The 12,174-nt window shown below is 42.8% G+C and overlaps 1 protein-coding gene across 2 annotated transcripts in view; it reads right to left on the bottom strand.

The window, feature by feature from the left end:
* The window catches only part of slc2a9l2 (solute carrier family 2 member 9, like 2), a 263,120-nt gene that overhangs the window by 100,652 nt on the left and 150,294 nt on the right, over positions 1-12,174 (bottom strand). For both annotated transcript variants that reach the window (XM_072254680.1, XM_072254681.1), the window contains one exon: positions 11,667-11,768. In XM_072254680.1, coding sequence (XP_072110781.1) covers positions 11,667-11,768 — 102 coding nt within the window. The remainder of the gene's footprint in view (positions 1-11,666; positions 11,769-12,174) is intronic.

Here is a 12,174-nt window from a genome sequence, read left to right as displayed (position 1 = left end):
TCATTAAGCACAAGACATTCAGTAGACACTGGAAATCCAGAGTAACTCACAATGCTGGAGAAACACAGCAGGTCAGGCAGCATCTGAAAAGGTATGAAATTGATGTTTAGAGCTGACGCCCTTCATCAATCCTGACTCTTTATTCCTTTCCATGGATGCTGCCTGTCCTGTTGAGTTCCTCCATCATTCTGAGTGGCCATTTAATCTACAGTGTAGTTCAATCAGCATCTGTGAGAGGAAAGGAATTGTGAAAATTTGGGAGTCAAAAACCGTGCATCAGGATAGGAGCTGGAGCCATCAGTATCAGCTGTAGTAGATGCACCATTGTAGCATCCTTCGTGTTCCTTGCTGAGATATTTAATGAAAATTTATGTATGTTTAAGGCAGAAGTTGATATTCTTGATTGGTCAGGGCATGAAGGGATACGGTGAGATTGGGGCTGACAAGAAAATGGATCAGTCATGATGAAATGGAAGAGCATACCTGATGGGCCAAATTGCCTAATTCTGCTCCTATATCTCATAGTCAAAAATTTTGTTGTCATATGCTAGCCTGGTCCACAAATGATCCATCAGGAACAGGTTTTAGAACCAATCAAGAGATCTGCTTTAGTATCTGTTCAAATAGAAATGCTTCATCTACTCAGATGCCAGTGGAATACTGTACCTCCTGAACGACCTTGCAGTGAAGTGCCCCTTTAAATTTGCCTAAGGTCTATTGCATGACCCTACTTCCTACATGTAAGGGGTTTCTTCTTTTATGTTACTGCGTAGGCTAATTAAAGTGGCTTCTTTGTTATGTTATAATTAAAATGGCTTCTTTGTTATGTTATAATTGAAATGGCTTCTTTGTTATGTTAACTGCTGAGAAAGTCCTCCCACTAGCAGATTGTTTGGATTATGTTATTGATAAGAGGGTGTTACGAACCAACTGGGATAGATGTTATTCTTTCTCTGTGTCTGTAAGTTATTGTGATATGCGGGTTTTTGGGCAGAAGGCGTGGGGGGGGGGGGAGGATGGACAAGATGCTGTGAGTCGGCTAACAGGGTCGGACCCTGAGCAGGAGTCCGAGGTCCAGGGTGTTCGGCGAGGAGAGGAGACGGAGACGGACTCGTGTGGAGCGTCTGGTCGACCACCGTTGTTGGTCCCAGGCAGCAGGTCGAGGTGGACCGAGGGGATCACATGGTGAAGAAGGAGGGTCCTGAGCTCCAACTGTTTGTGCACGAAGAGATTGAACTTTGATAAGTGTGGCACCTTTTATTTTCCTTTTATATTTTATTCTCTATTAATTATATAGTTCCAGTAATATCTATAAACTGTAAATCATTTAATCGTATCTGGTGTATTGTCTGTTATTTGGGCGGGGTGGGGTACATCACACAGCATCCACACAAACTGATTCCCCAGTTTGGCAGGGCTGAGGGCTGTTTCCCTAGACGACAGCGAGCCGAGCGACCCTGAGGCTGGCCACGGGGGCTACATACAAACTAAGGATTACTCTCAAACTCCCTGCTTTACAGGGTCTCTGCTCAATCATGTCCTTGACCTTTCGTTTTAAGGCAGAACTTTGACTTATGGCAGACAATTCAATCCATAGCCAGCCTCTCTGGTGACAATATTTTTAAACTTAAACTCCATAAGACCACAAGACAATGGAACAGAATTGGGCCACTTGGTCCTTTCAGTCTACTGCACCATTCAATCCTGGCTGCTTTATTTTCCCTCTTAACCCTGTTCCCCTGCCTTCTTCCCATAACATTTGATGCCCTTTCATCACACCGCTCTGTCTAATGACTTGGCCCTCATAACCAGCTGTGGCAACTAATTCCACAGATTCACAACCCTATGGCCAAAGAAATTCCACCATCTCTGTTCTAAAGCAAAACCCTCTATTTTCAGGCTGTTCTTTCTGGTCCTAGACTCTCCCACTATTGGAATCATCTTCTGCACACCCACTCTATCCTGGCCTTTCAATATTCAGCAGGTTTCAATGAGATTTCCCACCCCACCCCCAACTGCCATTCTTCTAAACTCTCAAGTACTACACATATATTAAACATTTCATTCCCAAGATCATTCTTGAAAACCTCCTCTGGACCATCTCCAATGCCATCATATCCTTTCTTAGACATGGAGCTCAAAACTGCTTACAATACTTCAAATGTGGTCTGACTAATGCTTTAGAAAGGCTCAGCATTACCATATAATCATATAACAATTACAGCACGGAAACAGGCCATCTCGGCCCTTCTAGTCCATGCCGAACTCTTACTATCTCCTAGTCCCACTGACCTGCACTCAGCCCATAACCCTCCATTCCTTTCCTGTCCATATATCTATCCAATTTAACTTTAAACGACAACATTGAACCTGCCTCAACCACTTCTGCTGGAAGCTCATTCCACACAGCTACCACTCTCTGAGTAAAGAAGATCCCCTCATGTTACCCCTAAACTTTTGCCCTTTAACTCTCAACTCATGTCCTCTTGTTTGAATCTCCCCCACTCTCAATGGAAAAAGCCTATCTACGTCAACTCTATCAATCCCCCTCATAATTTTAAACACCTCTATCAAGTCCCCCCTCAACCTTCTACACTCCAAAGAATAAAGACCTAACTTGTTCAACCTTTCTCTGTAACTTAGGAGACGAAACCCAGGCAACAATTTAGTAAATCTCCTCTGCACTCTCTCAATTTTATTGACATCTTTCCTATAATTTGGTGACCAGAACTGTACACAATACTCCAAATTTGGCCTTACCAATGCCTTATACAATTTCAACATTACATCCCAACTCCTATACTCAATGCTCTGATTAATAAAGGCCAGCATACCAAAAGCTTTCTTCACCACCCTATCCACATGAGATTCCACCTTCAGGGAACTATGCACCATTATTCCTCGATCCCTCTGTTCTACAGCATTCTTCAATGCCCTACTATTTACCATGTATGTCCTATTTTGATTAGCCCTACCAAAATGTAGCACCTCACATTTTTCAGCATTAAACTCCATCTGCCATCTTTCAGCCCACTCTTCTAACTGGCCTAAATCTCTCTGCAAGCTTTGAAAACCTACTTCGTTATCCACAACACCACCTATCTTAGTATCATCTGCACACTTACTAATCCAATTTACCACCCCATCATCCAGATCACTAATATATATGACAAGCAACATTGGACCCAGTACAGATCCTTGAGGCACACCGCTACACACCGTCCTCCAATCTGACACACAGTTATCCACTACTACTCTCTGGCGTCTCCCATCCAGCCACTGCTGAATCCATTTTACTACTTCGATATTAATGCCTAATGATTGAACCTTCCTAACTAACCTTCCATGTGGACCCTTGTCAAAGGCCTTACTGAAGTCCACATAGACAACATCCACCGCATAACCCTCGTCAACTTTCCTAGTAACCTCATCAAAAAATTCAGTAAGGTTTGTCAAACATGACCTTCCACGCACAAATCCATGTTCACTGTTCCTAATCAGACCCTGTCTATCCAGATAATTATATATACCATCTCTAAGAATACTTTCCATCAATTTACCCACCACTGACGTCAAACTCACAGGCCGATAATTGCCAGGTTTACTCTTAGAACCCTTTATAAACAATGGAACCACACAAGCAATACGCCAACCCTGCTATTTCCACACTAACTTCCCTCAAGGTCCTAGGGAATATCTTGTCCGGACCCAGAGACTTATCCACTTTTATATTCCTTAAAGGCGCCAGTACTTCCTCTTCTTTAATTGTCATACTTCCCATAACTACCCTTCTTGTTTCCTTTACCTTACACAATTCAACATCCTTCTCCTTAGTGAATACCAAAAAAAAAGAAGTTGTTCAAAATCTCCCCTATCTCTTTCGGCTCCGCACATAGCCGTCCACTCTGATTTTCTAAGGGACCGATTTTATCCCTCACTATCCTTTTGCTATTAATATAACTGTAGAAACCCTTTGCACTTATTTTCACCTCACTTGCTAAAGCTGCCTCGTATCTTCTTTTAGCTTTTCTAATTTCTTTCTTAAGATTCTTTTTACATTCTTTATATTCCTCGAGCACCTCATTAACTCTAAGCTGCCTATACTTATTGTAGATCCCTCTCTTTTTCCGAACCAAGTTTCCAATATCCCTTGAAAACCGTGGCTCTCTCAAACGTTTAACCTTTCCTTTCAACCTAACAGGAAAATAAAGATCCTGTACCCTCAAAATTTCACCTTTAAATGACCTTCATTTCTCTATTACATCCTTCTCATTAAACAAATTGTCCTAATCCACTCCTTTTAAATCCTTTCGCATCTCCTCAAAGTTAGCCTTCCTCCAATCAAAAATCTCAACCCTAGGTCCAGTCCTATCCTTCTCCATAATTATATTGAAACTAATGGTATTGTGATCACTGGACCCGAAGTGCTCCCCAACACATACCTCCGTCACCTGCCCTATCTCATTCCCTAACAGGAGATCCAACACTGCCCCTTCTCTAGTTGGTACCTCTATGTATTGCTGCAAAAAACTATCTTGCACACATTTGACAAACTCCAAACCATCCAGCCCTTTTACAGAATGGGCTTCCCAGTCTTTGTGTGAAAAATTAAGATCTCCCACAATCACAACCTTATGCTTACGACAAATATCTGCTATCTGCTTACAAATTTGTTCCTCCAGTTCTCAGTCCCCATTAGGTGGTCTATAATACACCCCTATAAGCATCACTACGCCTTTCTTATTCCTCAATTCCACCCAAATAGTGGACGAGTCCACTAATCTATCCTGCCAGAGTACCACTGTTATATTTTCTCTGACACGCAGTGCAACACCTCCCCCTCTTGCCCCTCCTATTCTATCACACCTGAAGCAACAAAATCCTGGAATATTTAGTTGCCAATCACACCCCTCCTGCAACCACGTTTCACTAATAGCTACAACATTATATTTCCAGGTATCAATCCATGCTCTAAGCTCATCCACCTTTCTTACAATGCTCCTAGCATTAAAATAGATGCATTTAAGAAACTCTCCACCTCTTATTCTCTGTTTATCCTTAATGGGACAAACAACTTTGTTATCTTTTTTTCCTTGTCCCCTACATCTTTGGTCTGAGTGCTCCTGATCTCTGCCCCTGCCTATCCTCCCTCACACATTGCCTACTAGCTTTCTCTATTTGTGAACTAACCTCCTCTCTCCTAGTCTCTTTAATTTGATTCCCACTCGCCAACCATTCTAGTTTAAAGTCACCTCAGTAGCCCTCGCAAATCTCCCCGCCAGGATATTGGGCCCCCTTGGATTCAAGTGTAACCTGTCCTTTTTGTACAGGTCACACCTGTGCCAAAAGAGGTCTCAATGATCCAAAAACTTGAATCTCTGCCCCCTGCTCCAATCCCTCAGCCACGCACTTATCCTCCACCTCATTGCATTCCTACTCTCACTGTCATGTAGCACAGGCAGTAATCCCGAGATTACTACCTTTGCGGTCCTTTTTCTCAACTCCCTTCCTAACTTCCTATATCCTCCTTTCAGGACCTCTCCCCTTTTCCTACCTATGTCATTGGTACCTATATGTACCACAACTTCTGGCTCCTCTCCCTCCCACTTCAGGATATCTTGGACGCGATCAGAAACATCCCAGACCCTCGCACCAGGGAGGCAAACTACCATCTGGGTCTCCAGACTGCATCCACAGAATCACCTATCTGACCCCCTAACTAACGAGTCCCCTATTACTACTGCCCTCCTCTTCCTTTCCCTACCCTTCTGAGTTACAGGGCTGGACTCTGTGCCGGAGGCACGACCCCCAGGTAAGCTGTCTCCCCCAACAGTACTCAAACAGGAGTACTTATTGTCAAGGGGCACAGCCACTGGGGTCTTCTCTATTACCTGACTCTTCCTCTTCCCCCTCCTAACCGTGACCCACTTGTCTGCCTCCCATAGCCCCGGTGTGACCACCTGCCTGTAACTCCTCTCTATCAGCTCCTCACTCTCCCTGACCAGATGAAGGTCATCGAGCTGCAGCTCCAGTTCCCTAATGCGGTCCCTTAGGAGCTGCATCTCGGTGCACCTGGCGCAGATGTAGACGTCCGGGAGGCTGGGAGACTCCACTACCTCCCACATCCGGCACCGAGAACAACAAGCTGCCCTCACACTCATACTTCCCCTCTCCTCAAATAACAAAAAATGAATACCAAACCTTCCTCGCCTCACCCGTTTCCACCTAAGCCTTACATTCCGCCTTACATTCTTTTCTTTCCAATTCAATTTGCAAGTTAATATTCAGAGAAACCTGCACTGACGAGTCCCTTTGCACTTCAACTTCTGAATTGTCTTCCTATTCAGGAAACAGTCTACACCTCTATTCCTTCTTACAAAGCATGACCACAACACTTCACTACATTGTATTCCATCTGCCACTTCTTTGTCCATTTTCCTAACTTATCCAAGTCCTTCTGCAAACTCCCTACTTCTCTACATTGCCTGCCTCTCCACTTACCTTTGTATCATCCACAGACTTGGCCACAAAGCCACTAATTCTGTCATCCAGATTAATAACACAGAACATGAAAAGTAGCGCACCCAGCACCAACCTCTGTGGAACATCAATAGTCAACAGCAGCCAATCAGTAAAGGTCACCTTTATACCCACTTTTTGCCTTCAAGTCAGCCAATTTTCTATGCTAGTATCCTTCCTGTGATACCATAGGCTCTTACCTTGTTTAGCAACCGCATGTGTGACAACTTGTCAAAGGCTTTCTGAAAATCCAAGCACACAACATACACTGACCCTCTTTGTTCATAAGACCTTAAGACACAGGAGCAGAATTAGGCCATTCAGCCCATTGAGTCTGCTCCACCATTCCATCATGGTTGATCCTGGATCCCACTCAACTCCATACAGAGGCCTTCTTGCCATATCCTTTGATGTCCTGACTGATCAGGAAATGATCAACTTCTGCCTTAAATATATGCACAGAATCGGCCTCTACCGCAGTCTGTGGCAGAGCATTCCACAGATTCACTACTCTCTGGCTAAAAAAATTCCTCCTTACCTCTGTTCTAAAAGGTCGCCCCTCAATTTTGAGGCTGTGCCCTCCAGTTCTGGACACACACACCATAGGAAACATCCTCTCTAGATTCACTCTATCTAGTCCTTTCAACATTCGGTAGGTTTCAATTAGATCTCCCAGCATCCTTCTAAATTCCAGTGATCACAGGCCCAAAGCTGCCAAACGCTCATGTGTTAACCCCTACATTCCTGGAATCATCCCCATGAACCTCCTCTGGACTGTCTCCAATGATAACACATCCTTTCTGAGATAAGGGGCCCAAAACTGTTGATAATACTCCAAGTGCAGCCTGACTAGTGTCTTATAAAGGCTCAGCATTATCTCTTTGCTTTTATAATGGACTCCCTTTGAAATAAATGCCAACATTGCACTTGCCTTCTTTACCACAGACTCAACCTGTAAATTAAACTTCTGGGAGTCTTGCACGAGGACTCCTAAGTCCCTCTGCACCTCTGATGTTTGAACCTTCTTCCCATTTAGATAACAGTCCGCACTACTGTTCCTTTTACCAAAATGCATTATCATATATTTCACAACATTGCATTCCATCTGCCACTTTTTGGCCCATTCTTCCAATTTGTCTAAGTCCTGCTGCAATCACATTGCTTCTTCAGCACTACCTACTCCTCCACCTATCTCTGTAACATCCACAAACTTTGCCACAAAGCCATGAATTCCATTATCCAAATCATTGACAAACAATGTGAAAAGTAGCAAACCCAATACTGACCCCTGAGGAACACCACTGGTCTCTGGCAGCCAACCAGAAAAGGCCCCCTTTATTCCCACTCGCTGCCTCTTGCTTGTCAGTCATTCTCCTATCCATGCCAGTGTCTTTCCTGTAACGCCACAGGATTTTATCCTGTTAAGCAGCCTCGTGTGGCACCTTGTCAAATGCCTTCCGAAAATCCAAGTAAATGACATCCACTGCCTCTCCTTTGTCCACCCTGCTTGTTAATTCCTCAAAGAACTCTGAACAGATTTGTCAGGCAAGGTTTTCCTTTACAACAACCACGCTGATTTTGGCTTATTTTATTAGTCTCCAAGTTCCTTGAAACCTTATCCTTAATCATGGACTCCAACACTTTTCCAACCACTGAGGTTAGGCTAACAGGCCTACAATTTCCTTTCTTGTGCTCTCCTCCGGTTTTAAAGAGTGGAGTGACATTTGCAATCTTCCAGTCCTCCGGGACCATGCCAGAGTCAAGTGATTCTTGAAAGATCATGAACAACACATCTGTTATCTCTTGAGCAATCTCTCTCAGGACTCTGGGATGTAGTCCATCTGGCCCAGGTGACTTATCTACCTTAAGATCTTTGAGTTAGCCTAGCACATGTTCCTTTGTAGTAGCATTGGCTCTCACAACTGCTCCCTGACACTCACAGACCTCTGGCACACTGCTAGTGTCTTCCACAGTGAAAAATGATGAAAAGTACCCATTAAGTTCAGCTGCCATTTTTTTGTCTCCCATTACAACCTCACCAACATAATTTTTCAGTGGAACTCTCACTTCCCTTTTATTCTTGAAATAACTGAAAAATTCTTTGATATCTTGCTTTATACTATTGGCTAGCTTGCTCTCATATTTCATCTTTTCCCTTCTTGTAGTTTTTTAGTTGCTTTTTATTAGATTTTACAAAATTCACAATCATCCAACTTCCCACTCACTTTTGCGACCTTATATGCCCTTTCCTTGGCTTTTAAGCAGTCCTTAACTTCCTTTGTCAGCACGGTTGCCTACATTTGAGAACTTCTTCCTCTGTGGGACATATCTCTGCTCTGCCGTCATCCCTGCCAATATCCTCCTCTCATCCACCTGTGCAAGTTCCTCTCTCATGCCTCTGCAGTTCCCTTTATTCCACTGCGATACTGATACATGTGGTTTATGTTTCTCCCTCTCAAATTGCAGTATGAATTCAATCATATTATGATCACTGTCTCCTAAGTGTTCCTTTATGTTAAGCTCCCTGAAAAGATCTGGGTTATTACACAGCATCCAATCTAAGATGGCCTTTCCCCAAGTAGGCTCAAACACAAGCTGCTCTAAAAACCCATCTGGTAGGCACTCAACAAATTTCCTCTCTTGCGATCTGACACCAACCTGATTTTCTTAATCCCCTTGCATATTGAAGTCCCCCATTACAATTGTGTCATTACCCTTATTACATGCCCTTTCCAGCTCCCTTTGCAATCTCAAACCCACATCTTTGCTACTATTTGGAGGTCTATACATGATACCCATAATGGTTTTGTTTACACTTGCAATTTCTTAACTTCATCCACAAAGATTCAACATTCTCTGACCCTATGTCTTATCTTTCTAAAGATGTAATTCCATCTCTTACCAAGACAGCCACACCACTACCTATGTCTTCCTGCCTGTCCTTTCGATACAAAGTATATCCTTTGCTGTTAAGCTCCCAACTATGGCCTTTCATGACTCAGCGATGCAACAATGTCATACCGTCCAATCCCTAATTAGGCCACGTTCCTCCACCTTATTCCAAGTGCTACATGCATTTAAATACAGCGGTTTCAATCCTGCATTCTTCACCCTTTTGAATTTTGCCTCTGTGGTACAATTTAACTCTCTGTTCTGTCTGCATTTGTACCCACTCTTTGGCTTGTCCTTCCTTACATTCATGTTGCACTCATCATCTACATGTAAACCTGCTGGTTCATCCTCAGCTCTATCAGATTGATTTCCATCCCCCTGCCATGTTAGTTTTAATCACTCCCAACAGCTGTCTAGTAAATCTGCCCGCAAGAAGATTGGTCCCCCTTGGATTGTTTATCCTGCCTGTTACTTCCTCAATGAATTCGTACAGATTTTTCAGGTAAGATATCGCTTAAGGTGTTTGATCATGTGTCTCCAAGTACCCCACAGCCTTATCCTTAAGCATGGACTCTGTAATCTTGGAAACTACTGAAGTCAGCCTAACTGACCTATTGTTTCCTGTCTTTTGCCTCCTTTCTTTCTTACAGAGTTGTGTGGCACTGAGATTTTACAGTTCTTTGGACCAATCCAGAATGCCTCCACAATCTCTTCGGCTACCTCTTTCAGAACCCTGGGGTGTAGTCCAACTAGTCCAGGTGACTTACCCATTGTCAGCACCTTCATGGTAATAGCAACTACACTCACTTCGGCACCCTGATACTGTCAGATTTCTGGCACACTTCCACAGTGAAGACAGATGCAAAATGCTGATTCAGTTTGTCTGACATTTCTTTGTCTCCCATTACTGCCTGTCCAGTGTCATTTTCCAATGATACAATGTCTACTCTTGCCTCACTGTTACTAGTCAAATATCTGAAAAAACTTTTCATATCACTTTTTATATTATTGGATAGCTTACCTTCATTTTTTATCTTTTCTCTCCTAATTACTTTTTAGTTGCTTTCTGTTAGTTTTTAAAATCTTCCAAATTCTGTCGCTTCACTAATTTTTGCAAAACTGTATGCCCTCTGTTTTGCTTTTATGCTGTCTTTAGCAAACCTTGCTGCTATGGTTGCCTCATCCCAAATGTCTCTCTTCCACACAATGAAAGAACATGAAGACCAGAGAGCCTGAAATCAGCAATACCCTCGAACTGAGGCTCTAATCCTCCCTCTCCCTTGACTTCACAATCCACAACCTACCTCCTCTGCAACTTGAGAAATGGAGGAAATTGCTTAAATTTATTTTTGCATAAATCTATTTTATTAGACCAAATCAATAATTCTTTGATAACATTTGACAAATTTCCCTAGGAATCTTCATAAGTATGGTTCCGTAACAACATAATGAACGGCATTATATAATTGAAATCTCTGCAATGCAATATTACTTAACTTTTTTTTCAGGAAGGTGTTTTGTCCCTTTGATTCTTTCTGCTTGTTACACAGTCCTTTAGAACAGCAACCCGCTTTTTGAAACACCATTGCCAATTTTAGATGAAGAAATGTGTACATAAACTGTAGCTTCACATACAAAATGCTGGAGGCTGCACTTATGGGGGGGAATAAGCAGTTGGCATTTTGAGCTGAAACAGAAGTCAGAATAAGAAGTTGGGGGAGGGGAAGGAGCTCAATTTCAAGCTGACAGGTGATAGGTGTGTGGGGAGGGGAGAAGAAGCTGGGAGAGGGATGGGAGGATGAAGTGAGAAGCTGAGAGGTGATAAGTAGAAGAGAACAAGGGCTGAAGAGAAGGAACCTGATAGCAGAGGACAGTTATCAATGGAAGAAAGGGAAGAAAGGGAAGGAGGGAAGTAGACACATGAGCAGGTGAGGAGAACAGAAAGGTAAGAGTATAGCCAGAATGGGGAATGGAAATGGGAGAGGGAGCAAAAGGGGAGAAATTACCAGAAGTTAGAGAAATCGATGTTCATGACCTCAGGATGGAGGCTACCCAGACGGCCACCAATCCACCTTCACCTTCACCTTCACCTGCTCACATCTACTGACCTCAAGAGCTACATACAAACACTGAACACAGACAAAAGCTGAATTAAATATCTTCAGCGAATTGAGCAATGCAGTGTGCATGAGACATCCCAATACAAGTTGTGGAACAGCCAGGGTTTGATCAAGGTGATAAATCAATTTATATACCTGCAGGTTAAGTGAAAGCGTGAGTAATCCAAAGAAGAATGACATGAGACAAAATCCACCAACGAGAAGAGGCTTTCGGCCAAGTTTTTCAATGGTCAAACCCTGGAGAGAAAAATAGGATTTTCATTTTCATTTAATAAACACTGTGAGTAAGTTATAGAAACTGATTACATTCTTTTCATTGACCTGGAGCAAAGGAACTGGATCTATTTCTTAGTCGGAGGAAGTCTCATGCAGCATTGGCAAAGCCCAAGTTAGAGGACATTGTAACTACTGACTTGAAATTACTGCTCAGCTGACAAATAGCCAACTGATTTGCATGGCATTCCCTCGTTCATTATTTTAGTTCAAACAATATCTAAATCGAAATGAACAATTACAAGTTAAATAAATGAAATGTTAGGGGCTACAAATACAATAGTTAGTAATAAGTTCAGGAGAAACATCCTTATTCTGAGATGTATCCCCATAATGAGTTTTTGAGATGAACAGCATGAACAAGTAGACA

This window comes from Mobula birostris, chromosome 4 (assembly GCF_030028105.1).
Source record: "Mobula birostris isolate sMobBir1 chromosome 4, sMobBir1.hap1, whole genome shotgun sequence".
Lineage (NCBI taxonomy): Eukaryota > Metazoa > Chordata > Chondrichthyes > Myliobatiformes > Myliobatidae > Mobula > Mobula birostris.
This window is presented reverse-complemented; position numbering and strand designations above follow the sequence as displayed.